The sequence below is a fragment of the Oncorhynchus mykiss genome, chromosome 16, assembly GCF_057628025.1.
Source record: "Oncorhynchus mykiss isolate SJ-2025 chromosome 16, ASM5762802v1, whole genome shotgun sequence".
In the NCBI taxonomy this organism is placed as follows: domain Eukaryota; kingdom Metazoa; phylum Chordata; class Actinopteri; order Salmoniformes; family Salmonidae; genus Oncorhynchus; species Oncorhynchus mykiss.
This window is the reverse complement of record NC_143037.1, coordinates 7,618,586-7,646,217: the sequence shown is the minus strand read 5'-3', so window position 1 is coordinate 7,646,217 and position 27,632 is coordinate 7,618,586. Positions and strand designations below refer to the sequence as shown.

At 42.8% G+C, this 27,632-nt stretch overlaps 1 protein-coding gene across 1 annotated transcript; it reads left to right on the top strand.

The window, feature by feature from the left end:
• The first annotated feature begins 1,597 nt into the window (after positions 1-1,597).
• LOC110492875 (germ cell-specific gene 1-like protein) lies at positions 1,598-26,927 on the top strand. Its single transcript, XM_036946080.2, has 5 exons — positions 1,598-2,077; positions 3,251-3,298; positions 10,829-10,981; positions 25,694-25,805; positions 26,440-26,927. The coding sequence occupies exons 1-5, from the start codon at positions 1,771-1,773 to the stop codon at positions 26,780-26,782; spliced, it is 963 nt and encodes a 320-aa protein (XP_036801975.1). The 5' UTR covers positions 1,598-1,770; the 3' UTR covers positions 26,783-26,927.
• Positions 26,928-27,632: the final 705 nt, after the last annotated feature.

The following is a 27,632-nucleotide window of genomic DNA, read 5'->3' as shown; positions in this document are numbered from 1 at the left end:
AATATTGCCATATGCCTGACTGGGTCTCTCTGCTTTTCACTGACAGTCGCAACTCAACAATCATCTATTTGGTATTTGCAGCGCGCGCTGCCCAAATTGTGGGCCCTCCCGACTGTAGTCTATGCGATTTAAAACAATCCACAGATACATTTTTTAGAAGCTAATGATCCCCTGTGGCCAAATCATGCGTTCTGTTGTAGTAGCCCGTATTGAATGATTTTATGTATTTATGTATAGACAGTAGTAAGCTAATTAGGCTATACTATCGTTTTGGCAATTTACTTTAGGGAAAGCTTTCCCTAGCTTTATGGACACACCGCCTATGCCTTTTAATGTGGCATAAACACAACCAGTCATGATGTTTTCATCTGATTGTCACACAATGGCGCTCCTGTAGGCTACCTGTGCACATTCGTTCACTCTCAAAATAATTTCAGCATCCAAACACCAACCGTGCACGGTGCACCTGCATTTGATAAATGAAAAGAGACATCTGTTACTAAACACCCTCGTGTATTGTAGTGACGTTCTGAGATTGTCATTAGACCCACACTTGTAGTCTGAATTGATGCAGACACCGTTGTCCACGCGCGCCTCGATCTCGACCACTCATCTCGCCTTGAGTGTTCTCCTCAAACCACAATGCAATTTGGAGCAAATACCACCCGGTTTCCAGTCAATTAGAAACATGTTCAGCAGCTGACATGCAGTAGGGTTAAATAATGTTGTAATAGCCTACAGTTTTTTGGGCATGTTGTATTAACTGTGATAAACTCAGGTTTGACCTGTACTGTGTAACCCCCACTACTTATTTTGCCGGGATGCGGTACCATACAGGACCGTACCACCTGACTTTCAACCCTGCTCTCCGGTTTTGGAATGAAACAAATGTGTGGTTGAATTTATTCTACACTGTGTCTTCTTATTGTCTCGGGCTTAGGCCACAAAATGTCATGGTGTCAAGGAATATGAACTAACATGTTATAGAGCAAACAACGCAATTATCACAACACATAGGTTGTAGAATGGATTTCTTTCCTGGATTGGCTTCCCCAATGATTTTACCCGTACGCCCGCAAGTGAATGAATCTGGTTTCATACATCACTGTCATTCATTTAATGCTGTAATGAATCTGGTTTCATACATTACTGTCATTTATGCTGTAATGAATCTGGTTTCATACATTACTGTCATTAATGCTGTAATGAATCTGGTTTCATACATTACTGTCATTAATGCTGTAATGAATCTGGTTTTGATGCGAGTGAGTGTGTATGAGTGTGAGTGTGTGTTGCCATGGGTGATGACACATCAGTACACTCATAGAATGTCCTCGTGTGTGTGTCATGTGTGGGGAGGTCATGATAGAGGGAGGAGGGTTGGGGAAAAGGAATGCTGACTTTGATGCCAAGGGACTCAACCAATTCCACAACACAAACATACACACACACACACACACACCATAATTGATATGATGGGAGGAGAGAGAGGGTGGGGGGATACTAAATAAATGGGAGAGGGAATGAGGGAATGAGAGAGGGGGGGATATGATGATGAGGAGGAGTGTTAGCTACAAAGTCTCAGAGTACCAGGCTCAGAAGAACATATCTGAGGATTAGCTCGTCATGCAGGAGCCTCGCGCAACTGTAATTACCCGCAGTATGGTAACGGAAAGCCCGATTATCCTACATTAGGAGGATCTAAGGAAAAATCGCCATATACTGTGTTAAACCTTGAGATTAGCGCGTCTCCCTTTCCCGGTTTCTGTTATGGGGGGGATAGACCGGCGGCGGAGAGTATCTCTGGCTATTACGTTGAACTTCCTCGCGCTGATTCTAGCCGTTGTCGCGTTGACTACAAGCTACTGGTGCGAGGGGACACGGAAAGTGGCGAAACCTTTCTGTACGGGACCGGTCACCACCACCAGACAGTCGTTCTGTATCAGGTTCAACAGCTCGAACATTAATGACAGCAGACTGGTCCAGTACATCTGGGAGACCGGCGAGGACAAGTACCTCATGAGGAAGTTCCACACCGGGATCTGGTTTTCGTGCGAGGAGAACGTTAATATGACAGGTAAGAGAGATAAACTCCGGGAGCAAAACTTTTTTCGCGCACTGCGATGTGACGCAGCTGTACGCATGGAACTAGCCCGTCTTTTTAATGAAAGTTAGAATTGGGTTCTCAGAATTATAGACTATGCTAATTTTTAGTCTAGACCTATGTAATTGTTCTTGTCTTTTGAGTGAAATATCCAATGATTTTCTGTCAGCTGCCAGCACACTCACTCACACACACATTAAAACGATCGTCTGTATTTAATTACGCACCTACGCAAAATCCTTAAAAATGTGACTGTGGTTGTTTTTACTCTGAGATTTTCATAATCATATTATGAATATTATGCATTTTACATACAAAAAAATCTAACAAAAACGTATTTTTAAAAACATACGAGAAAGTATAAAAAGCATATTTATTTAGCTGTTTATTTTAAAGGGAAAATCTACAGCTCAAACTATAACAAAGCTGCAACCCCGCCACGATTTTGTTAAAAAACTGAGGGACGGGGCTGGAGAAATGTAACCGCTCTCAAAATCATAGACAGAGCTATGGATGCAAGGACTGACCATCCATGATATCAAAATTCTAGGTCAAGGTCCTGTAAATAGACTGTTCTCTCTGCTACCGCATGGCAAGCAGTACCAGAGCGCAGAGTTGAGGTCCAAAAGACACATTATGAACAGCTTCTACCCCCAAGCTATAAGACTGCTGAACAATTAATCAAATAGCCACCCAGACTAATGACATTGACCATCCCTTTGTTTTTACACTGCTGCTACTCGCTGTTTGTTATTCCAACCTACATGTACAAACTACCTTGAACAACCTATATGACCAACCTGTATAGCCTCGTTATTGTTATGTCATTTTATAGTGTTACTTTTTATTTTTTTACTTTAGTTGATTCATTAAATATTTTCTTAACTCTTTCTTGAACTGCATTGTTTGTTAAAAGGGCTTGTAGGTAAGCATTTCACGGTACACCTGTTGTATTCGCCGCATGTGACAAATAACATTCGATTCGATTTGATGAGAAGCTGAGTAGTAGAATCAGGTGTTTCATCAGGGATGGAGCTAAAGACTGCACTGGGTTAGCCACCCGTTTACCCAGACATGCGCCTTAGAAATCTGATGATTGAGTGTTTGATTGCATTGTGTTTGATTGTGTGGCATATTCTATTTCAGGTGAAAACTGCAGAAGCTTCATTTATGTTGCGCCCTCACACGAAAGAGGTAGGTTTTGCATAATAACATGTTATTACACTTTTTCTATTAATCTGTGAATGGCTATGGGTGTTGTTGTTTTATTTCAAGATTCCAGTCATCTCTCATATTAGGAATTGCAAGTGCAGCTCGAAGGGTGCAACTTGCTCGAAGGGTGCAAATTGAACCCAGTCACTTAATAGTCCTGGAGTATGGTCTCATGCTGGGCTCTACTGAGATTGAAGTTATCCTTAGATTTATTTGAAAGTGTGAATTAAAAAGTGAAAACCTACAGTAGAATAATTTAAGAGGATTAGAAATGCTGGGTTTTCCTGGGGAGCTACTGCACTGTAACAAATTATTGTACATTTACAGCAACACTTTTACAGTAACTCTATATTACAGTACAGTGCTGTAAAGGCCAATGCATTTTCGGGGCTCAATTACTATTCCTCTAAACTGCTGTAAAATTACAACAATTGCTGTACTTTCATAATACAATTTTACATTAAATTACTGTATGATCTGTTTTGCTGTTTTTACAGCAGCATACTGCGAATTATGGTGCATTGTAGGAAAATATTGTGGGTGGCGAAATAATCTCTGTCTCATTAACATTATTTTGAGGCGAACCTTGTAAGCGGCTATATTTGTTGCAACCATTAGTGAAAATTCTGTACCCCACTGATTAAACTACAATTTCGTATTTATTTCTGAAATTAATCTTGTAAATCTACAGTAATTTACTGTAATTCAGTAACACGCCCACATAATACATTATCATACTGTGTTTTTGCAGTCTAAAAACGTTCTTCTGTAAATCTACAGTAATTTACTGTCGACCGTGCTGCCAGTAATTTACTGTAATTCAGTTCCACCCACCCTTTTGTTGCTGCATGGTTTTGATGTGGCTCATCAACACATTTTAATGTGTTCCTTGTAAGAGGCTATACTTGTTGCCCTGTTAGTAAGAGTGCTATAGCAATTTAAGTGATATGTAGTAGTAGTGCCTTAATTAACAATAAACTGCACATCAGAATTAGATCAGAGTGGCAACAAGTCTCAAACGTTAAATAATGGTTGAGCGTTTAGCCATGTCTTTTTGATCTGTTTTGGCTTGTAGTCCCTGTCAGTTTAGAAGAGTTTCTTACAGGTCATCAACAGACAAAATCATGTTTTTCATGAAATTGCATGATATTTTAAGTAAACTTGATAAAATTATGAAAAATAACTGTTGCCTCTACATTGATAAAGTTTGATCATAACGTTACTGGTCCCCCTCCCCCCATGTCAAACACTTGGATTAATTATTAAGGGCACAAGGTGACATCACTTTAACTCTCATTTTAATGCACCAATGGTAACATGATATTCTCTTAACTAATTTAAATAAGTACCGCCTTGTAACTAACAGAAGAACAGAGAAGGCGTGTTTGCAGAGGGGGCGTGGTTTATACAGCTAGATCATTCAAATCTCTGACGCAGTTGTCAAGTAAGCACATCAGTCAGTGAAGTATATCACAAAATACATGCCAAATAGGAGACATTTAAATATATATATCTATATATATATATACGTACACAGGGCTTTTAGAAATTATTCAGACCCCTTGACTTTTTCCACAGCTTATTCTAAAATTGATTAAATAGGTTTTTTCCCCTCTTCAATCTACACACGATATCCCATAATGACAAAGAAAACACAGATTTCTAGAAATGTTTACTAATTTATTTAAAAAAATGTAAAATGATATATTACATTTACATAAGTATTCAGACCCTTTACTCAGGGCTTTGTTGAAGCACCTTTGGCAGCGATTACAGCCTCGGTACTTTACGTTTACTCAAGTATGACAATTGAGTCATCACTGCTGCTTGGAGTTTGCCAAAAAAAACCACCTAATTTATGAGAAACAAGATTCTTTGGTCTGATGAAACTCAGATTGAACTCTTGAATGCCAATCGTCTCGTCTGGAGGAAACCTGGCACCACCCCTACGGTGAAGCATGGTGGTGGCAGAATCATGCTGTGGGGATGTTTTTTCTGCGGCAGAGACTGGGAGACTATATATATATATATATATATATATATATATATATATATATATATATAATCTCATTGATGCAATGTTAATGTTGTCTGAGTTGTTTTGTGTGTCACCAAATTAGCTTGAGATGATTTTACTGCAACACTGCTCACTGCATCCATGTTGCTTGATAGAGGCGTTTCAAAGAGCTGTCAGTCAAGGTGAGCTCATGAATTTAAGGTCCCCACCCACTCTGCCTGTCTTTTCAAACTTCCTGGTTGTTAGCCATAAGATAAAAAGTATTTTTTACAATTACTGTTCAGGACCTTTAAATTGTTTAATGGTTGAATATTTACCCCTTAAGCCCTCTACTATATCTGGTAGTGATATAAAATACAAATTATTATTTGGTTTACTGTAATATAGAATTACATAACTGTTGGCAATTGCTGCAGTTTTATTAAAATGCTTTTTATCAAAGTACTTTATTGTTGTTTTGCTGTATATTTACTGCAGCATTCTGTAAATTATAGTGCATTGCGGTAAAATGTTTGGGGAGGGGGAAAGAATCGCTGGCTCATTAGCATCTTTGGAGGCTTGCCATGTAAGTGGCTATATTTGTTGCACCCGTTAGTGAGAATTCTGTACCAATTCAAGGGATGTGTGATAATGCCATAATCATGTAATGCAGGTTAGAGTGATAATAACTCCTAAACTCCTAAACTGTTTATGTTGAATATTAAGCCATGTAGGGTATTTTGAGGACCTGCCTATTGTTAACTACAGCAATGTTCCTAGTAACGTTTACACAAGCGTTTTACTTGCTGTGACTGAGATACACTACATGGCCAAAAGTATGTGGACACACCTTCAAATGAGTGGATTTGGCTATTCCAGCCACACCGGGTGTATAAAATCAAGCACACAGCCATGCATTCTCCATAGACAAACATTGACAGTAGAACGGTCTTACTGAAGAGCTCAGTGACGTTCAACGTGGCACCGTCATAGGATGCCACCTTTCCAACAAGTCAGTTCGTCAAATGTCTGCCCTGCTAGAGCTGCCCCTTTCAACTGTGAGTGCTGTTCTTGTGAAGTGGAAACACCTAGGAGCAACAACGGCTCAGCCGCAAAGTGGTGGACCACACGGACTCACAGAACAGGACCACCGATTGCTGAAGCACGTAGCGCGTAAAAATCGTCTGTCCTCGGTTGCAACACTCACCATCGAGTTCCAAACTGCCTCTAGAAGCAACGTGCATGTCAGTCAGACATCCCTCCTTCATTAGTTTTACCTCCTCTGTGTCGGCACATTCTTTCCGTGCCTAATTCACTTCAATACAAAATACTGTTCAACACACACACACACACACACACACACACACACACACACACACACACACACACACACACACACACACACACACACACACACACACACACACACACACACACACACACACACACACACACACACACCCTCTCTGTGCCTAATTCGAGTCCAATGTCACTGTCTCTGTACCCAAAATGGGCATTATTATGATAAATTTCTAACTGAGTTTTGTTCGTTTTAATGTAATTGATTTCAGTTCTGATTTCATCCAATAAATCCTTTCTCTGTGCTTTTGTGACGGGGGATATGTTGGCTAGGAAGCTTAAGTTATAGTAATAGCTAAAGGGATACTCAGGTAGACAACAACAAAAAAGTACAAAACTGCGAAAGAGGCACGTATGTGAGATTCACTTGAATAAATCACAGACTGCCTTCATCTCTTTAATATACACCTTAATCCTGCCGTGTAATAAAAAGGATCACCTTTGATTAATCATTGAAATCCCATTTAAGAGTTTGGTCAGAACAAGTAAAAAGGATTGGTCTATCGCTAAGAGATATTAATAGATTCAATTATTCATCTAGGTCTACTTTTAACTATTTTTGGGCAGCACTTTTTCTACAGGTCTTAAAGCACAATAACTAACAGTGTTATAATCTATGTAATTACACTGTAACTGGTTAGTAATAACATGTAGTTATTATTGTCATGCCAACGTTAAAATGTTACTATGAAACAACTCAGTAATAACTACAGTAAAAACCCTAGTAACAACATCACTTATAGCACATTTAAAACATTTTTTTAACTAGGCAAGTCAGTTAAGAACAAAATCTTATTTTCAATGACGGCCTAGGAACAGTTCAGGGGTAGAACGACAGATTTGTACCTTGTCAGCCCGGGGATTTGAACTTGCAACCTTCCGGTTACTAGTCCAACGCTCTAACCACTAGGCTACCCTGCCGCCCCAAGGACTGTGTAATCACACATCCCACTTGCTAAAGGGTATTCCACATTTCCTTGTTTCCACCGTGTCACTACTGTTTTGTAATTACACGGTTGAACCTCACCTGTTAATGACCATGGTAATGTGACCTTCTTACATGTACCCAGGGTTGATACCATCTTGCCCTAATTGGCTAGGAGCTGGCAACAACAATTGTAACAAGGCAGATTGTTTTCAGTTGTTCGTATAACCCTTTTAGTTACATTGTACTTACAATATAGTGATCTTTAACCGCATGTTATTACAATGTTGTTACAAATTATATACATGTATTTACAGTGTCCTAACCTCCCCCTCAATGTATGTGTCTCTATATTCCCCTCCCTCTAAAATGAAAACTTGTTAATTGCCATGTAATTACAATGTAACAATGTAAACGTTGCAGTCAATAGGCTTACTGGGAGCAATAAGGAGACAGGAGAAAATGTTCTGTTTGACTTTTCTTTAAAGGGTTTAACAAAGATTAATATTCAAATTCATTTCCCTGTTTCAGACTCATAACAATAACTACTTTAGTGAGTAAAATGTACAAACACAGGGTCGCTACGCTAGCTAGTATTCCCCCATGCATTCATTCACATGTAACAACAGAAACATGCAATTTCAACAATTTTACTGAGTTACAGTTCATAATATAAGGAAATTATTCAATTGAAATATATTTATTAGACCCTAATCTATGGATTTCACATGACTGGGCAGGAGTGCAGCCATGGGAGGGCATAGCTCCATCCACTTGGGAGCCAGGCCCAGCCAATCAAAATTAGTTTTCCCCACAAAAGGGCTTTATTACAGACAGAAATACTCCTCCGTTTCATCAGCTGTCCGGGTGGTTGATCTCAGATGATCCCACAGGTGACAAAGCCGGATGTGGAGGTCTTGAGCTGGCGTGGTTACGCGTGGTCTGCGGTTGTGAGGCCGGTTGTATATACTGCTAAATTCTCTAAAACGATGTTGGCGGCGGCTTATGGTAGAGAAATTAACATTCAATTCTCTGGCAACAGCACTGGTGGACATTCCTGCAGTCAGCATGCCAATTGCATGCATTGCGTTGCGTGACAAAACTACATATTAGAGTAGCCTTTTATTGTCACCTTACACAAGGTGCACCTGTGTAATGATCATGCTGTTATGCCACACCTGTCAGATGGATGGACTCCTAAAAATTTGAGAAAAATACTCATTTTTTTTGTGGATGGAAAATTTCTAGGATCTTTACATGTTGCGTTTATATTTTTGTTCGGTAAAGGTTGCCTACCCTCACTGTATCTGCAAGCTGTTGGCTACAGCGCATATGCCAAGACCAGAGTGGGCACAACAGTTTTTTGTGACAAAACTATCAGTTGAGTTGAAAATGCGATGGAAACCAATTAAACTTGTATTTTTCATTCGGTACATGGGAATTTAACAGCAATAGTTATTTTATATACGTTACGTCATCACACACAGCTTTCAATGGAAACACATCTCTGCTGGAATAAGTTTCAGCAATTAGATGTGTAATTACACAGTCCTTGTTCTAGACATGTTTATGACTGATCCCGCTAAACCCTATTACCATGTAATAGCATAGTAATACTACGTTGCTGCTATGTTGTTACTAGGTTGTGACTATGGTTTTACTGTGTTGTTACATGTGTTGTTACCATGTTGTTACCATGTTGTTACTACATCGTTACTACGTTGTTACTATGTTGTTACTATGTTGTTTCTACGGTGTTACTACGTTGTTACTATGTTGTTACTATGTTGTTACTATATTGTTACTACGTTGTTATTGCGTTGCTACTGTGTTGTTACTATGTTGTTACCTTTTTGTTACTGCGTTGTTACTATGTCGTTACTGTGTCGTTACTGAGTTGTTGCTGTGTTGTTACTACGTTGTTACTACGTTGTTATTGTGTTGCTACTCTGTTGTTACTACGTTGTTACTACGTTGTTATTGTGTTGCTACTGTGTTGTTACTGAGTTGTTACTACGTTGTTATTGTGTTGCTACTGTGTTGTTATTGCATTGTTATTGTGTTGCTACTGTGTTGTTACTGAGTTGTTACTGTGTTGCTACTGTGTTGTTACTATGTTGTTACTACGTTGTTATTGTGTTGCTACTGTGTTGTTACTACGTTGTTACCTTGTTGTTACTGTGTTGTTACATGTTGTTACTACGTTGTTATTGTGTTGCTACTGTGTTGTTACTGAGTTGTTACTACGTTGTTATTGTGTTGCTACTGTGTTGTTATTGCATTGTTATTGTGTTGCTACTGTGTTGTTACTGAGTTGTTACTGTGTTGCTACTGTGTTGTTACTATGTTGTTACTACGTTGTTATTGTGTTGCTACTGTGTTGTTACTACGTTGTTACTACGTTGTTACCTTGTTGTTACTGTGTTGTTACATGTTGTTACTACGTTGTTATTGTGTTGCTACTGTGTTGTTACTATGTTGTAACCTTGTTGTTACCTTGTGGTTGCTGTGTTGTTACTATGTCGTTACTACGTTGTTACTGTGTTGTTACTACGTTTACTACGTTTACAACATTGTTACTACGATGTTGCTACGTTGTTACCTTGTTGTTACTACGTTGTTACCTTGTTGTTACTTTGTGGTTACTGTGTTGTTACCTTGTTGTTACCATGTTGTTACTACGTTGTTACCATGTTGTTACTACGTTGTTACCTTGTTGTTACTACATTGTTATTATGTTGTTATGACGTTACAACGTTGTTACTATGTTGTTACTACAGCTTTACTGCATAGTTGCACAGTAATAGGGGGCAACTTAATGTAGTGTTAGAAGCCCGCAATCATATCAAGGACCATTCATCCCATCATCCATAACCCAGGCAGCGAGTGTAGGTCAGGTGGTGTGTCTGTCTGTCTCTTAGAGACAGATGAATCTTCATTGATACAGTGGAGGTTAATGATATGGTGAATGGGTCACTGGTCCAACTCCCTTTCCTAACCTCCCCCTCAATGTATGTGTCTCTATATTCCCCTCCCTCCCTCCCTCCCACCCTCCCTCCCTCCCTCCCTCCCTCCCTCCCTCCCTCCCTCCCTCCCTCCCTCCCTCCCTCATTGCTCTCTTTTTCTCACCTCCCTCCCTCTCCTCTCCCATTTGTCCCTCTTTCCCATCCCCTTGCCTCTCTCTCTCTCTCTCTCTCTCTCTCTCTCTCTCTCTCTCTCTCTCTCTGTGTAGGAGTGCTGTGGTTGTGTATCGTGGCAGAGTGTCTTTATATTCTCCTCCTGGCCACCGGAGGCATCCTCATGTCCATAGAGGCGTGTCACTTAGGAAACGTCATCAACGGCCTCAAACTCAACGCCTTCGCTGCCATGTTCACTGTCCTGTCAGGTAACAACACTTTACACGCTCTCTTATGTGTGTGTGCGTGCCTCTTGCTATTGAATCAGTCACTTTTCTCCTCTCCTCATTATTCTTCTCAGGTAGAAAAGTGTTTAGTTTGTTTGTTTGTTGCTGATTGGGACTACAGAAACCCTGGAGATCAACACGATCTTCATGCTGGCAGCTTTAGGCAGCTTTACTCAGTGAGGGGCCCTAAAACAGTGACTCATGGAACACTGCACACTGCTATCTGTGGGTCTGCAGACTAGGCTGGACTTGAAATCTACTCTTCCTTTATACTATGAGGAGTTGTCTTTTTCAGACAGCTTGTCTCGTTTTATCTGGATTAGTATTCATCTGGTCCTGTCGTCTGAGTTCGTCTGCAGACACAATACTCCAGTGTTCTATTGGCTACGTGATGGTCTCTATGTTCTATTGGCTACGTGAGGGTCTAGATGTTCTATTGGCTACGTGAGGGTCTCTATGTTCTATTGGCTACGTGAGGGTCTCTATGTTCTATTGGCTATGTGATGGTCTATGTTCTGTTGGCTACGTGAGGGTCTCTATGTTCTATTGGCTACGTGAGGGTCTCTATGTTCTATTGGCTATGTGATGGTCTATGTTCTGTTGGCTACGTGAGGGTCTCTATGTTCTATTGGCTACGTGAGGGTCTAGATGTTCTATTGGCTACGTGAGGGTCTCTATGTTCTATTGGCTACGTGAGGGTCTCTATGTAATGTTGGCTATGTGATGGTCTATATGTTCTATTGGCTACGTGAGGGTCTCTATGTTCTATTGGCTACGTGAGGGTCTCTATGTTCTATTGGCTACGTGAGGGTCTCTATGTTCTATTGGCTACGTGAGGGTCTCTATGTTCTGTTGGCTACATGATGGTCTATGTTCTATTGGCTACGTGAGGGTCTCTATGTTCTATTGGCTACGTGATGGTCTAGATGTTCTATTGGCTACGTGAGGGTCTCTATGTTCTATTGGCTACGTGAGGGTCTCTATGTTCTATTGGCTACGTGAGGGTCTCTATGTTCTATTGGCTACGTGAGGGTCTCTATGTTCTATTGGCTACGTGAGGGTCTCTATGTTCTATTGGCTACGTGATGGTCTCTATGTTCTATTGGCTACGTGAGGGTCTCTATGTTCTATTGGCTACGTGAGGGTCTCTATGTTCTATTGGCTACGTGAGGGTCTCTATGTTCTATTGGCTACGTGAGGGTCTCTATGTTCTATTGGCTACGTGAGGGTCTCTATGTTCTATTGGCTATGTGATGGTCTCTATGTTCTATTGGCTATGTGATGGTCTATGTTCTATTGGCTACGTGAGGGTCTCTATGTTCTATTGGCTATGTGATGGTCTCTATGTTCTATTGGCTACGTGAGGGTCTCTATGTTCTATTGGCTACGTGATGGTCTCTATGTTCTATTGGCTACGTGAGGGTCTATATGTTCTATTGGCTACGTGAGGGTCTCTATGTTCTGTTGGCTATGTGATGGTCTCTATGTTCTATTGGCTACGTGAGGGTCTCTATGTTCTGTTGGCTATGTGATGGTCTCTATGTTCTATTGGCTATGTGATGGTCTCTATGTTCTATTGGCTATGTGATGGTCTCTATGTTCTATTGGCTACGTGAGGGTCTCTATGTTCTGTTGGCTATGTGATGGTCTCTATGTTCTATTGGCTACGTGAGGGTCTCTATGTTCTGTTGGCTATGTGATGGTCTCTATGTTCTGTTGGCTATGTGATGGTCTATGTTCTATTGGCTATGTGATGGTCTATATGTTCTATTGGCTACGTGAGGGTCTCTATGTTCTGTTGGCTACGTGATGGTCTATGTTCTATTGGCTATGTGATGGTCTATATGTTCTATTGGCTACGTGAGGGTCTCTATGTTCTGTTGGCTACGTGATGGTCTATGTTCTATTGGCTACGTGAGGGTCTCTATGTTCTGTTGGCTATGTGCGGGTCTCTATGTTCTGTTGGCTACGTGATGGTCTATGTTCTATTGGCTACGTGAGGGTCTCTATGTTCTGTTGGCTATGTGCGGGTCTATATGTTCTATTGGCTACGTGAGGGTCTAGATGTTCTATTGGCTACGTGATGGTCTAGATGTTCTATTGGCTACGTGAGGGTCTATATGTTCTATTGGCTACGTGAGGGTCTATATGTTCTATTGGCTACGTGATGGTCTATATGTTCTGTTGGCTACGTGATGGTCTAGATGTTCTGTTGGCTATGTGATGTTTTGATGTTCTGTTGGCTACGTGATGGTCTAGATGTTCTGTTGGCTACGTGATGGTCTATATGTTCTGTTGGCTATGTGATGGTCTAGATGTTCTGTTGGCTATGTGATGGTCTATATGTTCTGTTGGCTATGTGATGGTCTATATGTTCTGTTGGCTATGTGATGGTCTAGATGTTCTGTTGGCTATGTGATGGTCTAGATGTTCTGTTGGCTATGTGATGGTCTATATGTTCTGTTGGCTACGTGAGGGTCTATATGTTATGTTGGCTACGTGATGGTCTAGATGTTCTGTTGGCTATGTGATGGTCTATATGTTATGTTGGCTATGTGATGTTTTGATGTTCTGTTGGCTACGTGATGGTCTAGATGTTCTTTTGGCTAAGTGATGGTCTTGGTGTTCTGTTGGCTAACTGATGGTCTAGATGTTCTGTTGGCTACATGATGGTCTAGATGTTCTGTTGGCTATGTGATGTTTTGATGTTCTGTTGGCTAAGTGATGGTTTATATGTTCTTTTGGCTAAGTGAAGGTCTAGATGTTCTGTTGGCTAAGTGATGGTCTAGACTCTGGACCCTCCGGTCTGGTTTAGATTCTCCTGGACTATGTGCAAATGCTTGTCCATCCAGGAATAGGCTTAAAGCCTCTTGGCACTCTCCACACCTCTTGGCTGTCATCCAACCTCTTGGCTGTCATCCCAACCTCTTGGCTGACATCCAAACCTCTTGGCCGTCATCCCAACCTCTTGGCTGTCATCCCAACCTCTTGGCTGTCATCCCAACCTCTTGGCTGTCTCTAAACTTCTTGGCAGTCTCCAAACCTCTTGGCTGTCTCTAAACCTCTTGTCTTGCGTCCAGGTCATTTGCGGTAGTTTGGCACTCGTCTGATGTTGGTCATTCAATGTTTTTGTTCTTGATGAAGGCATTAACAGTAACCTCAGAAATCCACAAAATGTACCATCGAACTGAACTGTGAAACATAACGGGGATATTTTCATCGACAGGATAACTCATCTCAGGAGAGTTATCCTGTCCTTCCTACAGTCTCATATCAGGGGAGTTATCCTGTCCTGTCTACAGTCTCATCTCAGGGGAGTTATCCTGTCCTGTCTACAGTCTCATCTCAGGGGAGTTATCCTGTCCTGTCTACAGTCTCATCTCAGGAGAGTTATCCTGTCCTGTCTACAGTCTCATCTCAGGAGAGTTATCCTGTCCTGTCTACAGTCTCATCTCAGGAGAGTTATCCTGTCTGCAGTCTCATCTCAGGAGAGTTATCCTGTCCTGTCTACAGTCTCATCTCAGGAGAGTTATCCTGTCTACAGTCTCATCTCAGGAGAGTTATCCTGTCCTGTCTACAGTCTCATCTCAGGAGAGTTATCCTGTCCTTCCTACAGACTCATCTCAGGGGAGTTATCCTGTCCTGTCTACAGTCTCATCTCAGGAGAGTTATCCTGTCCTTCCTACAGTCTCATCTCAGGAGAGATATCCTGTCCTTCCTACAGTCTCATCTCAGGAGAGTTATCCTGTCCTGTCTACAGTCTCATCTCAGGAGAGTTATCCTGTCCTTCCTACAGTCTCATCTCACGGGAGTTATCCATCTATACCGACATCCATACCCATATCCCTACCCACATCCTTACCCACGTCCATACCCACATCCATACCCACATCTATACCCACAGCTATACACACATCTATACCAATAATCTATACCCAGATATACACCCTCATTCATACCCACATCCATTCCCACATCTATACCCACATCCATATGCACATCTATACCCACATCAATACCCACATCTATACCCACATCTATACCCACATCCATAACCCACATCTATACCCACATCCATACCCACATCTATAACCACATCCATACGCACATCCATACCCAGATCTATACCCACATCTATACCCACATCCATACTCACAATTTTAACCACATCTATACCCACATCCATACCCACAATTTTAACCACATCTATACCCACATCCATACTCACATCTATAACCACATCCATACCCACATGCATACCCACATCTATACCCACATCTATACCCACGTCTATACCCACATCCATTCCCACATCTATACCCTCATCCATACCCACATCCATAACCACATCTATACCCACACCCATAACCACATCCATACCCACATCTATACCCAGATCTATACCCATATCCATGCCCAGATCTATACCCAGATCTATACCCATATATATACCCAGATCTATACCCATATCCATGCCCAGATCTATACCCAGATCTATACCCAGATCTATACCCATATATATATACCCAGATCTATACCCATATCCATGCCCAGATCTATACCCAGATCTATACCCAGATCTATACCCAGATCTATACCCATATATATACCCAGATCTATCCCCACATCCATACCCACATCCATACCAACATTTTTAACCACATCTATACCCAGATCTATACCCAGATCTATACCCATATATATACCCAGATCTATACCCAGATCTATACCCATATCCATGCCCAGATCTATACCCAGATCTATACCTTACATCTATCCCCACATCCATACCCACATCCATACCCACACCCATACCCACATCTATAACCACATCTATTCCCACATCCATACCCACATCCATACCCACATCTATAACCACATCTATTCCCACATCTATTCCCACATCCATACCCACATCCATACCCACATCTATAACCACATCTATTCCCACATCCATACCCACATCTATACCCACATCCATACCCACATCTATACCCTCATCCATACCCACATCTATACCCACATCTATACCAACATCTTTTCCCACATCTATAACCACATCTATACCAATAATCTATACCCAGATATATACCCTCATTCATACCCACATCCATTCCCACATCTATACCCACATCCATATGCACATCTATACCCACATCAATACCCACATCTATACCCACATCCATAACCCACATCTATACCCATATCCATGCCCAGACCTATACCCACATCTATACCCAGATCTATACCCATATCCATAACCACATCTATACCCACACCCATACCCACATCTATACCCAGATCTATACCCACATCTATACCCAGATCTATACCCATATCCATAACCACATCTATAACCACACCCATAACAAGATCTATACCCAGATCCATACCCACATCTATACCCTTATCCATACCCACATCCATAACCACATCTATAACCACACCCATAACCACATCTATACCCAGATCCATACCCACATCTATACCCTTATCCATACCCACATCCATAACCACATCTATACCCACACCCATACCCACATCTATACCCACATCTATACCCACATCCATACCCACATCTATAACCACATCTATACCCACATCTATACCCACATCCATACCCACATCTATACCCACATCCATAACCAAATCTATACCCACACCCATACCCACATCTATACCCACACCCATACCCACATCTATACCCACATCTATACCCACATCTATACCCAGATCTATACCCATATCCATAACCACATCTATACCCACACCCATAACCACATCTATACCCATATCCATGCCCAGATCTATACCCACATCTATACCCTTATCCATACCCACATCCATAACCACATCTATACCCACACCCATACCCACATCTATACCCACATATATACCCACATCTATAACCACATCTATACCCACATCTATACCCTTATCCATACCCACATCCATAACCACATCTATACCCACACCCATACCCACATCTATATCCACATCTATACCCACATCCATACCCACATCATTAACCACATCTATACCCACATCCATACCCACATCTATAACCACATCTATACCCACATCCATAACCACATCTATACCCACACCCATAACCACATCTATACCCACACCCATACCCAAATCTATACCCACACCCATACCCAAATCTATACCCACATCTATACCCACATCTATACCCAGATCTATACCCACATATATACCCAGATCTATACCCAGATCTATACCCAGATCTATACCCAGATCTATACCCACATCCATACCTACATCTATACCCACATCTATACCCACATCTATACCCAGATCTATACCCAGATCTATACCCAGATCTATACCCACATCTATACCTACATCTATACCCACATCTATACCCAGATCTATACCCAGATCTATACCCATATATATACCCAGATCTATACCCAGATCTATACCCAGATCTATACCCATATCCATGCCCAGATCTATACCCAGATCTATACCTTACATCTATCCCCACATCCATACCCACATCCATACCCACACCCATACCCACATCTATACCCACATCTATACCCACATCCATACCCACACCCATACCCACATCTATACCCACATCCATACCCACATCCATACCCACATCTATAACCACATCTATTCCCACATCCATACCCACATCTATACCCTCATCCATACCCACATCTATACCCACATATATACCCACATCCATACCCACATCCATACCCACATCTATAACCACATCTATTCCCACATCCATACCCACATCTATACCCACATCCATACCCACATCTATACCCTCATCCATACCCACATCTATACCCACATATATACCCACATCCATACTTACATCCATACCCACATATATACCCACATCCATACCCACATCCATACCCACATCTATAACCACATCTATTCCCACATCCATACCCACATCCATACCCACATCTATAACCACATCTATTCCCACATCCATACCCACATCTATACCCACATCCATACCCACATCTATACCCTCATCCATACCCACATCTATAGCCACATCTATACCAACATCTTTTCCCACATCTATAACCACATCTATACCAATAATCTATACCCAGATATTATACCCTCATTCATACCCACATCCATTCCCACATCTATACCCACATCCATATGCACATCTATACCCACATCAATACCCACATCTATACACACATCTATACCACATCCATAACCACATCTATACCCATATCCATGCCCAGACCTATACCCACATCTATACCCAGATCAATACCCATATCCATAACCACATCTATACCCAAACCCATACCCACACATACACAGATCTATACCCACATCTATACCCAGATCTACTATATCCATATCCAACATCTATAACCACACCCATAAAAAGATCTATACCCAGATCCATACCCACATCTATACCCTTATCCATACCCACATCCATAACCACATCTATACCACACCCATAACATCTATACCCAGATCCATACCCACACTATACCCTTATCCATACCCACATCCATAACCACATCTATACCCACACCATACCCACATCTATACCACATCTATACCCACATCCATACCCACATCTATAACACATCTATACCCACATCTATACCCACATCCATACCCACATCTATACCCACATCCATAACCAAATCTATACCCACACCCATACCCACATCTATACCCACACCCATACCCAATCTATACCCACATCTATACCCACACCTATACCCAGACTCTATACCCATATCCATAACCACATCTATACCCACACCCATAACCACATCTATACCCATATCCATGCCCAGATCTATACCCACATCTATACCCTTATCCATACCCACATCCATAACCACATCTATACCCACACCCATACCCACATCTATACACACATATATACCACATCCATACCCACATCTATAACCACATCTATACCCACATCTATACCCTTATCCATACCCACATCCATAACCACATCTATACCCACACCCTTACCCACATCTATATCCACATCTATACCCACATCCATACCACATCATTAACCACATCTATACCACATCCATACCACATCTTATACCACATCTATACCCACATCCATAACCACATCTATACCCACACCATAACCACATCTATACCCACACCTACACCACTACCACACATACAAATCTATACCCACATCTATACCACATCTATACCCAGATCTATACCACATATATACCCAGATCTATACCCAGATCTATACCCAGATCTATACCCAGATCTATACCCACATCTATACCCAAATCTATACCCAGATCATACCAACATCTATACCCAGATCTATACCCAGATCTATACCCACATCTATACCTACATCTATACCCACATCTATACCACATCTATACCCAGATCTATACCCACATCTATACCCACATCTATACCTACATCTATACCCAGATCTATACCCACATCTATACCTACATCTATACCCAGATCTATACCCAGATCTATACCTACATCTATACCCACATCTATACCCACATCTATACCTACATCCCTAAGCGACCCTAAGGGCCCTAAGCGACATGTTTCTTGCGTTAATTTCCTGCTTTCCCTGCTATTCTACACATTTTGTCATGGGGCGTAGAGAAAATGTTGTCGTTTTATTACACATTTTGTCTTTGGGCGGGAGAAGATTTCCCTATTTTATTACACATTTTATGCATTTCTACTCATTTTGCCATGGTGCGGGGAGAAATATTGGCTGTGTTACAGCTAATTTCCTTCAATTCTACACATTCTGCCATAGGGTGGAGAGAACTTTTTTTCAGTTTTTAATATGATATCTGAGTGAGAATGACTAACAAAATCAATGGCTGCCACCCCCGGTCGGTAATTCAACCATGATTACTACAAGTTTGGCTAGACTAATTTATCCAATCTAAAAAATGTTTAGTTGACATGTTTTAATTGTAAATAAAACAGAGAAAACTGTTGATCCAAATTTCGAAATTTGCACCTTGTCTATTCTATTATTCTAACTTTCAACAGGAGGCTGATACCCCGACTGAGTTCCTAAATATACACTGCTCAAAAAAATAAAGGGAACACTTAAACAACACAAATGTAACTCCAAGTCAATCGCACTTCTGTGAAATGAAACTGTCCACTTAGGAAGCAACACTGATTGACAATAAATGTCACATGCTGTTGTGCAATTGGAATAGACAACAGGTGGAGATTATAGGCAAATAGCATGACACCCCCAATAAAGGAGTGGTTCTGCAGGTGGTGACCACAGACCACTTCTCAGTTCCCATGCTTCCTGGATGATGTTTTGGTCACTTTTGAATGCTGGCGGTGCTTTCACTCTAGTGGTAGCATGAGACGGAGTCAACAACCCACACAAGTGGCTCGGGTAGTGCAGCTCATCCAGGATGGCACATCAATGCGAGCTGTGGCAAAAAGGTTTTCTGTGTCTGTCAGTGTAGTGTCCAGAGAATAGAGGCGCTACCAGGAGACAGGCCAGTACATCAGGAGACGTGGAGGAGGCCGTAGGAGGGCAACAACCCAGCAGCAGGACCGCTACCTCTGCCTTTGTGCAAGGAGGAGCAGGAGGAGCACTGCCAGAGCCCTGCAAAATGACCTCCAGCAGGCCACAAATGTGCATGTGTCTGCTCAAACGGTCAGAAACAGACTCCATGAGGGTGGTATGAGGGCCCGACGTCCACAGGTGGGAGTTGTGCTTACAGCCCAACACCGTGCAGGACGTTTGGCATTTGCCAGAAAACACCAAGATTGGCAAATTCGTCACTGGCGCCCTGTGCTCTTCACAGATGAAAGCAGGTTCACACTGAGCACATGTGACAGACATGACAGAGTCTGGAGATGCCGTGGAGAATGTTCTGCTGCCTGCAACGTCCTCCAGCATGACCGGTTTGGCGGTGGGTCAGTCATGGTGTGGGGTGGCATTTCTTTGGGGGGCCGCATAGCCCTCCATGTGCTCGCCAGAGGTAGCCTGACTGCCATTAGGTACCGAGATGAGATCCTCAGACCCCTTGTGAGACCATATGCTGGTGCGGTTGGCCCTGTGAGAGGGGAGAGAGAGAGGATGAAGGGAGAGAGTATGAAGGGAGAGAGATGGGGGGGTATGGAGGGAGAGGAGAGAGAGATGGGGGCATGAGAGAGAGAGAGAGAGAGAGAGAGAGAGAGAGAGAGAGAGAGAGAGAGAGGAGAGAGAGAGAGGGAGAGAGAGAGAGAGAGAGAGAGAGAGAGAGAGAGGGAGAGAGGAGAGAGAGAGAGAGAGAGAGAGAGAGAGAGGGAGAGAGAGAGAGAGAGAGAGAGAGAGAGAGAGAGAGAGAGAGAGAGAGAGAGAAGAGAGAGAGAGAGAGAGAGAGAGAGAGAGAGAGAGGGAGAGAGAGAGAGAGAGAGAGAGAGAGAGAGAGAGAGAGAGAGGGAGAGAGGGAGAGAGAGAGAGAGAGAGAGGGAGAGAGAGAGGGAGAGAGAGAGGAGAGAGAGAGAGAGAGAGAGAGAGAGAGAGAGGGAGAGAGAGAGAGAGAGAAAGAGAGAGAGAGAGAGAGAGAAAAAAATAATACACTTTCACTATCTCAGGTCTTTATTTTAGCACAAACAGCCCATATGGGTGATTAATTTCATGCTTTACCATTACCAAGAAGAGAACAACTTCAGCTTTGTCCACACACCAGTCTGGGTAATAAGCCTGGCTAAGTTTTAGAGAGGAAAGATAAGGTGGTGTGCAAGTAGAGGTGCTGCCTGGCTCTCCATACACATACAAGACAGATGGAAACTACTACAGGGGAGCAGAATTATCTCATGTCCAAAATCCAAAATGCTTGATGTGCAATGAACACCAATCAAACACTGCCACTGAAAAGCATATTATTAAATCTGTAGGAAATGTATCTTGACCGACCGGCTCGATTCGGTCTTATGTAGCAAAATTCGAAATGGTGTATTTCACGTTGGATAAAAGTAGAAACTCAGAGCTAGACAATGGTATATCATACACTACAGTTTGGAACAATGGGAAAGTAATTCTGCTTTGAAAGTTGATTAACTTGTAACCTCACTTTTGAGAAAGCTCTTCTTTGTCTACACCCATTCAGCATCGTTCACACCCTCTTAGGCCTTAGCCCCACCCATCGCTTTAAGGATTCACATGTACTAAACAACAAAAGATTTAAAGACTAAAGACTGGTTTATACTACGGGTGTGTTCGTACATTTTATCTGGAGTGCCAGAGTGTGCTCTGGACGGTGGTAAACTGAGAGCGTTGTCAGATTGTCCCTTCGTAAATTCAGAGCGTTTCGCTCTCAGAGCATTCAGAGGACGCTCTGGCCAAGGAGTAGGGTTGATCCAAGTGTTCTGACCTAACAACAGCAGTCAAGCACCCAAGCTAACAGGCTAACGTTGGCTAGCTTGCTACTGTAGCTACTTTCAGACACAAATGAGAGAACACCTCACTCTGTCCATTTTACTCGCCCTAGCAGAGCTGGTTAGGCAATTTACATGTTATCTAGAGTGTTGGTGACTGCAACTGTGCTGCTGGCAACAATTGAATTATGCTGTTTTGCCAACGTTTACTAACACTGGCCATATTCAACGGGTGTTGAATGTTCGTAAATGTGTCAGTTATTATGTGCTCTGGCACACTCAGACGAGAGTGCTTTGAAATCGGAGTAGATAGCCAGAGTGAATTTACCATCTACGTCAATCGTCAGTTGTCGCAGTGACATTATAAACATTCTATTGAAATGGTTACTTGCATAGTAGCTAGCTAAACAATGAACCATAATCCCAACTCATGACGTTACTACCCTGCATGAATCTGCAGGTAGCTAACCAACCAGGTTCAATGTTAGCTAGCTAACAGCAGGTAATGACTAGCAATACAAATGGCTCTCTGAGATATGAATAATATTACTACACAGGTCATAATTATAATATTACTACACGTAACTTTAGCTAGCGAGCCAGCTAACGTTAGCTAGCTAGCCAACCAGCTAACATTAGCTAGCTAGCTAGCAGTACACTTTAAATTGAAATGGCAACATTTGGCTAACATTAGGCTATAACTAGCCAAGCAAATGGCTCTGAGATACGAATAATAAGTTCATACACGTAACGTTAGCTAGCTAGCCAACCAGCTAACATTAGCTAGCTAGCTAACAGTAAACTTTAACTTGAAATGAAATTGACTTTCTGACAAAATTAAAAATGTGTAATATCTGAAAATGTAGCTAGCTACAAAAAAATGCATTTTGATAAAATAAACAAAAAAAAGTTTACGTTCAAATGGCTCTCCTGTTAAGTAGTGACGCGTGACATACGCCTAGTTTCCTGAAACGAGTCACATATGACCAACGTCAGCAGAATTCCAGTCCTGACTCTGTCAAGGAAGGCTAGGCTACACCGTACAAGGCTCTTCATGCTAAGTGTGTGGATTCGGACTGAAGCTCCGGTAGTTTGTAAAGAGGATGTCTGACATGATTGATTAACATATGTAGAAATATGCTGAGAATTAACATGAGAGTGAATGGGAGAAGGGGGATGCTGAGAACACGTTCTCTGCTGCTATCATCTCTGCTCTTGTTCAGTCTGAGATTTGGGGGGCTTAACCACTAATCGGATTGGCACAGAGTCTGTTTGTTATTCCTCATGTTTTTTCTGTTCCCTCACTTTTTTAGGAGTCTGAGGAGATCCCTTGCTTCGGCTGTCATGTTACTAGCCCAGCCGGAAATAGAGGGGGGGAGAGAGAGAGAGAGAGAGAGAGAAGAGAGAGAGAGAGAGAGAGAGAGAGAGAGAGAGAGAGAGAGAGAGAGAGAGAGAGAGAGAGAGAGAGAGAGAGAGAGAGAGAGATGTGAAAAGGACAGAGAAATATGTGAGAGAGAGAGGGGAAAGGACAGAGAGAGATGTGTGTGAGAGAGAGGGGGGGGGGGGGTCAGAGAGAGATGTGAGAGAGATGGGGGGAAAGGTCAGAGAGAGAGCGAGAGAGAGAAGTAGGAGAAATAGAAAGAAGAGCGAGAAAGAAAGAGAGAGAGATGTAGGAGAAACAGCGAGAGAGAGAGAGAGAGAAAAAGAGTGATGTGGGAGAAAGAGAGAGATAAAGATTTCATGAGCTGAAATAAAATATCATAGAAATGTCTCTCAAATTTGATGCATCCTGGTTTGTGAGCATTTCTCCTTTGTCAATATAATCCATCCACCTGACAGGTGTGGAATATCAAGAAGATGATAATTGCATAATAATTACAATAAAAGGCCACTCTAAAATGTGCTGTTTTGTCACACGACACAATACCACAGATGTGAAAATTTTTGAGGGAATGTGCAATTGGCATGCTGTCTGCAAGAATGTCCACCAGAGCTGTTGCCAGGGAATTTAATGTTCATTTCTCTAACATATGCCGCCTCCAACGTCATTTTAGAGAATCTTTGCGGTACGTTCAACCGGCCTCACAACCGTAGACCACGCCAGCCCAGGACCTCCACATCCGGCTTCATCACCTGCGTGATCATCTGAGAGTCAATGAGGACTGCAGATGTGGCCAGGGCAATGAATTGCAATGTTCGTGTTGTGAGACGCCTAAGACAGCGCTACAGGGAGACCGGACGGACAGCTGATCGTCCTCGCAGCGGCAGACCACGTGTAACAACACCTGCACAGGATCGGTACATCCGAACATCACACCTGCGGGACAGGTACATGATGGCAACAACAACTGACCGAGTTACACCAGGAACGCACAATCCCTCCATCAGTGCTCAGATTGTCCGCAATAAGCTGAGAGAGGTTGGACTGAGGGCTTGTAGGCCTGTTGTAAGGCAGGTCCTCACCAAACATTACCGGCAACAACGTCACCTATGGGCACAAACCCACCGTTGCTGGACCAGACAGGACTGGCAAAAAGTGCTCTTCACTGACAAGTCGCGGTTTTGTCTCACCAGGGGTGATGGTCGGATTCGCATTTATTTTCGAAGGAATGAGCGTTACACCGAGGCCTGTACTCTGGAGTGGGATCGATTTGGAGGTGGAGGGTCCGTCATGGTCAGGGGCAGTGTGTCACAGCATCATCGGACTGAGCTTGTTGTCATTGCAGGCAATCTCAACGCTACGCTTTGCTGAAAATAAATGCAGTTGACAGTGAGGAGACGTTTCTTTATGTATTTTCAACTTCATTTTTATCACTGGGATGAATGTCAGAGAGATTTGAGGTTTTGGCAGAGAGACGGAAAGAGTGCAGAAAAACAGCTGCAAGTTATAGCCAATAGTCCAGTTGATTGGTAATTCTGCCAGTCCTCTATGCTGGCATAGCTCTTCTTCTCAGTTTAACTCAGTGCTGTTTTTCAGGTGTTTCCAGGTCTAGGAAAGCTGCTACAGATGGAGCAGTCTTTTGTTCCAGCCCAGCACTAACACAGATGATTCAACAAATCAACTCATCATCAAGAAGTTTAGGATTAAGATTAGGGATTAGATTAAAGATTAGTGTAGCTGAATATGGGATGGAAGAAATGGCTGCACACCCTGTAGTGCTCAAGGACGACAGTGGTTATCATGACATTATAGCTCAATACTGCCACCTTGTGGTGGAAAATAGAACTCCCCCACTTGTCTCTGACGCTCCTTTCTGCAGCACTAGACTCATTTAACTTCTCTTGACATTCCAGGTCTGCTTGGCATGGTGGCCCACATGATGTTCACCACAGCCTTTCAGCTGACAGTCAGTCTGGGGCCAGAGGACTGGAAGCCTCAGTCATGGGACTACAGCTGGTCATACATGTAAGCACACACACACACACACACACACACACACACACACAGACAGAGAGTCTTGTACAACTAAACTTGTGGGGATACAAAATTCACAAAACCTTAACCCTAACATTAACTCCAAAACCTAACCTTAACCCTAAACCTAACCCTAGCTCCTAACCCTAACCATAAACCTAATACTAGCTCCTAACCCTAACCCCAAAACCTAACCTTAACCCTAAAACTAACCCTAGCTCCTAGCTCCTAACCCTAAAACTAACCCTAGCTCCTAGCTCCTAACCCTAAAACTAACCCTAGCTCCTAGCTCCTAACCCTAAACAGTAATTCTAACCTTAGCCCTAAACCCCTTAGAAACAGCATTTGACCTCGTGGGGACTAACAAAATGTCCTCAGTTGGTCAAATTTTTATTTGTTAACTATTCTTGTTGGGACTTCAGGTACCCACAAATATACAGTAGTTAAACATGTACACACACACACACACACACACACACGCACAGAGATTCTATGCTCTATACACTGTATGGGGGGGGTTCTGTCACCTCAGGTTGGAAGACCATACTTCTCATAGATACATTTTTTTTTACACGTTTTCTTTATTGACTTTGTGTCTACCATTTCCTTCCTTCTTCTTCTCTAGCCTGGCGTGGAGCTCGTTCACAGCCTGCATGGCCTCCTCGGTCACCATCATCAATCGCTACACCAAGACCATTCTGGAGTTTAAACACAAGCGCAGGAACGTCCAGAAGAACCTGAAGATCAAGCAGAAGCTTCTGGAGCTGGACTCTGGACCAGGGGTCGGGGTGGGTCATGGGGGTCATGGGGGTCATGTGGAGCAAGTGTGGGACATGTACATCAGCTCAGTGCCCAACACGGCTGAGGAACTACTGGATCTCTCCAGCAACGGCAGGAAGCTGTCCAACGCATCAGTGTTCCTGGACTTGAACGATCTGCCAGATCCGATAAGAGAGGAGTACTTCTGAGAGAGGACTAGGGGACTGACCAAGGAACACACAATTACACACACACACACACACACACACACACACACACACACACACACACACACACACACACACACACACACACACACACACACAGTTATTTCCAAACCAGGACATTATCCCACCAAAGACAATATATTCCACCTCTTGTTTGGGGTACCTCCTGCACCCCATCTCCACTGCCGCTTGGCTCAGTGATGTGCTCTTACTGTTCAGCCACTTGGCTCAGTGATGTGCTCTTACTGTTCAGCCGCTTGGCTCAGTGATGTGCTCTTACTGTTCAGCCGCTTGGCTCAGTGATGTGCTCTTACTGCTCAGCCGCTTGGCTCAGTGATGTGCTCTTACTGCTCAGCCGCTTGGCTCAGTGATGTGCTCTTACTGCTCAGCCGCTTGGCTCAGTGATGTGCTCTTACTGCTCAGCCGCTTGGCTCAGTGATGTGCTCTTACTGCTCAGCCGCTTGGCTCAGTGATGTGCTCTTACTGCTCAGCCGCTTGGCTCAGTGATGTGCTCTTACTGCTCAGCCGCTTGGCTCAGTGATGTGCTCTTACTGTTCAGCCAATTGGCTCAGTGATGTGCTCTTACTGCTCAGCCGCTTGGCTCAGTGATGTGCTCTTACTGCTCAGCCGCTTGGCTCAGTGATGTGCTCTTACTGCTCAGCCGTTTGGCTCAGTGATGTGCTCTTACTGCTCAGCCGCTTGGCTCAGTGATGTGCTCTTACTGCTCAGCCGCTTGGCTCAGTGATGTGCTCTTACTGTTCAGCCGCTTGGCTCAGTGATGTGCTCTTACTGCTCAGCCGCTTGGCTCAGTGATGTGCTCTTACTGTTCAGC

Bases quoted from the DNA above. Each gene is read 5' to 3' on its own strand.
- LOC110492875 (XM_036946080.2), top strand. From the start codon at position 1,771: ATGGGGGGGATAGACCGGCGGCGGAGAGTATCTCTGGCTATTACGTTG. The intron at 3,299-10,828 runs GTAGGTTTTGCA...CTCTCTGTGTAG, and splicing joins TGCGCCCTCACACGAAAGAG to GAGTGCTGTGGTTGTGTATC. The intron at 10,982-25,693 runs GTAACAACACTT...TTGACATTCCAG, and splicing joins CATGTTCACTGTCCTGTCAG to GTCTGCTTGGCATGGTGGCC.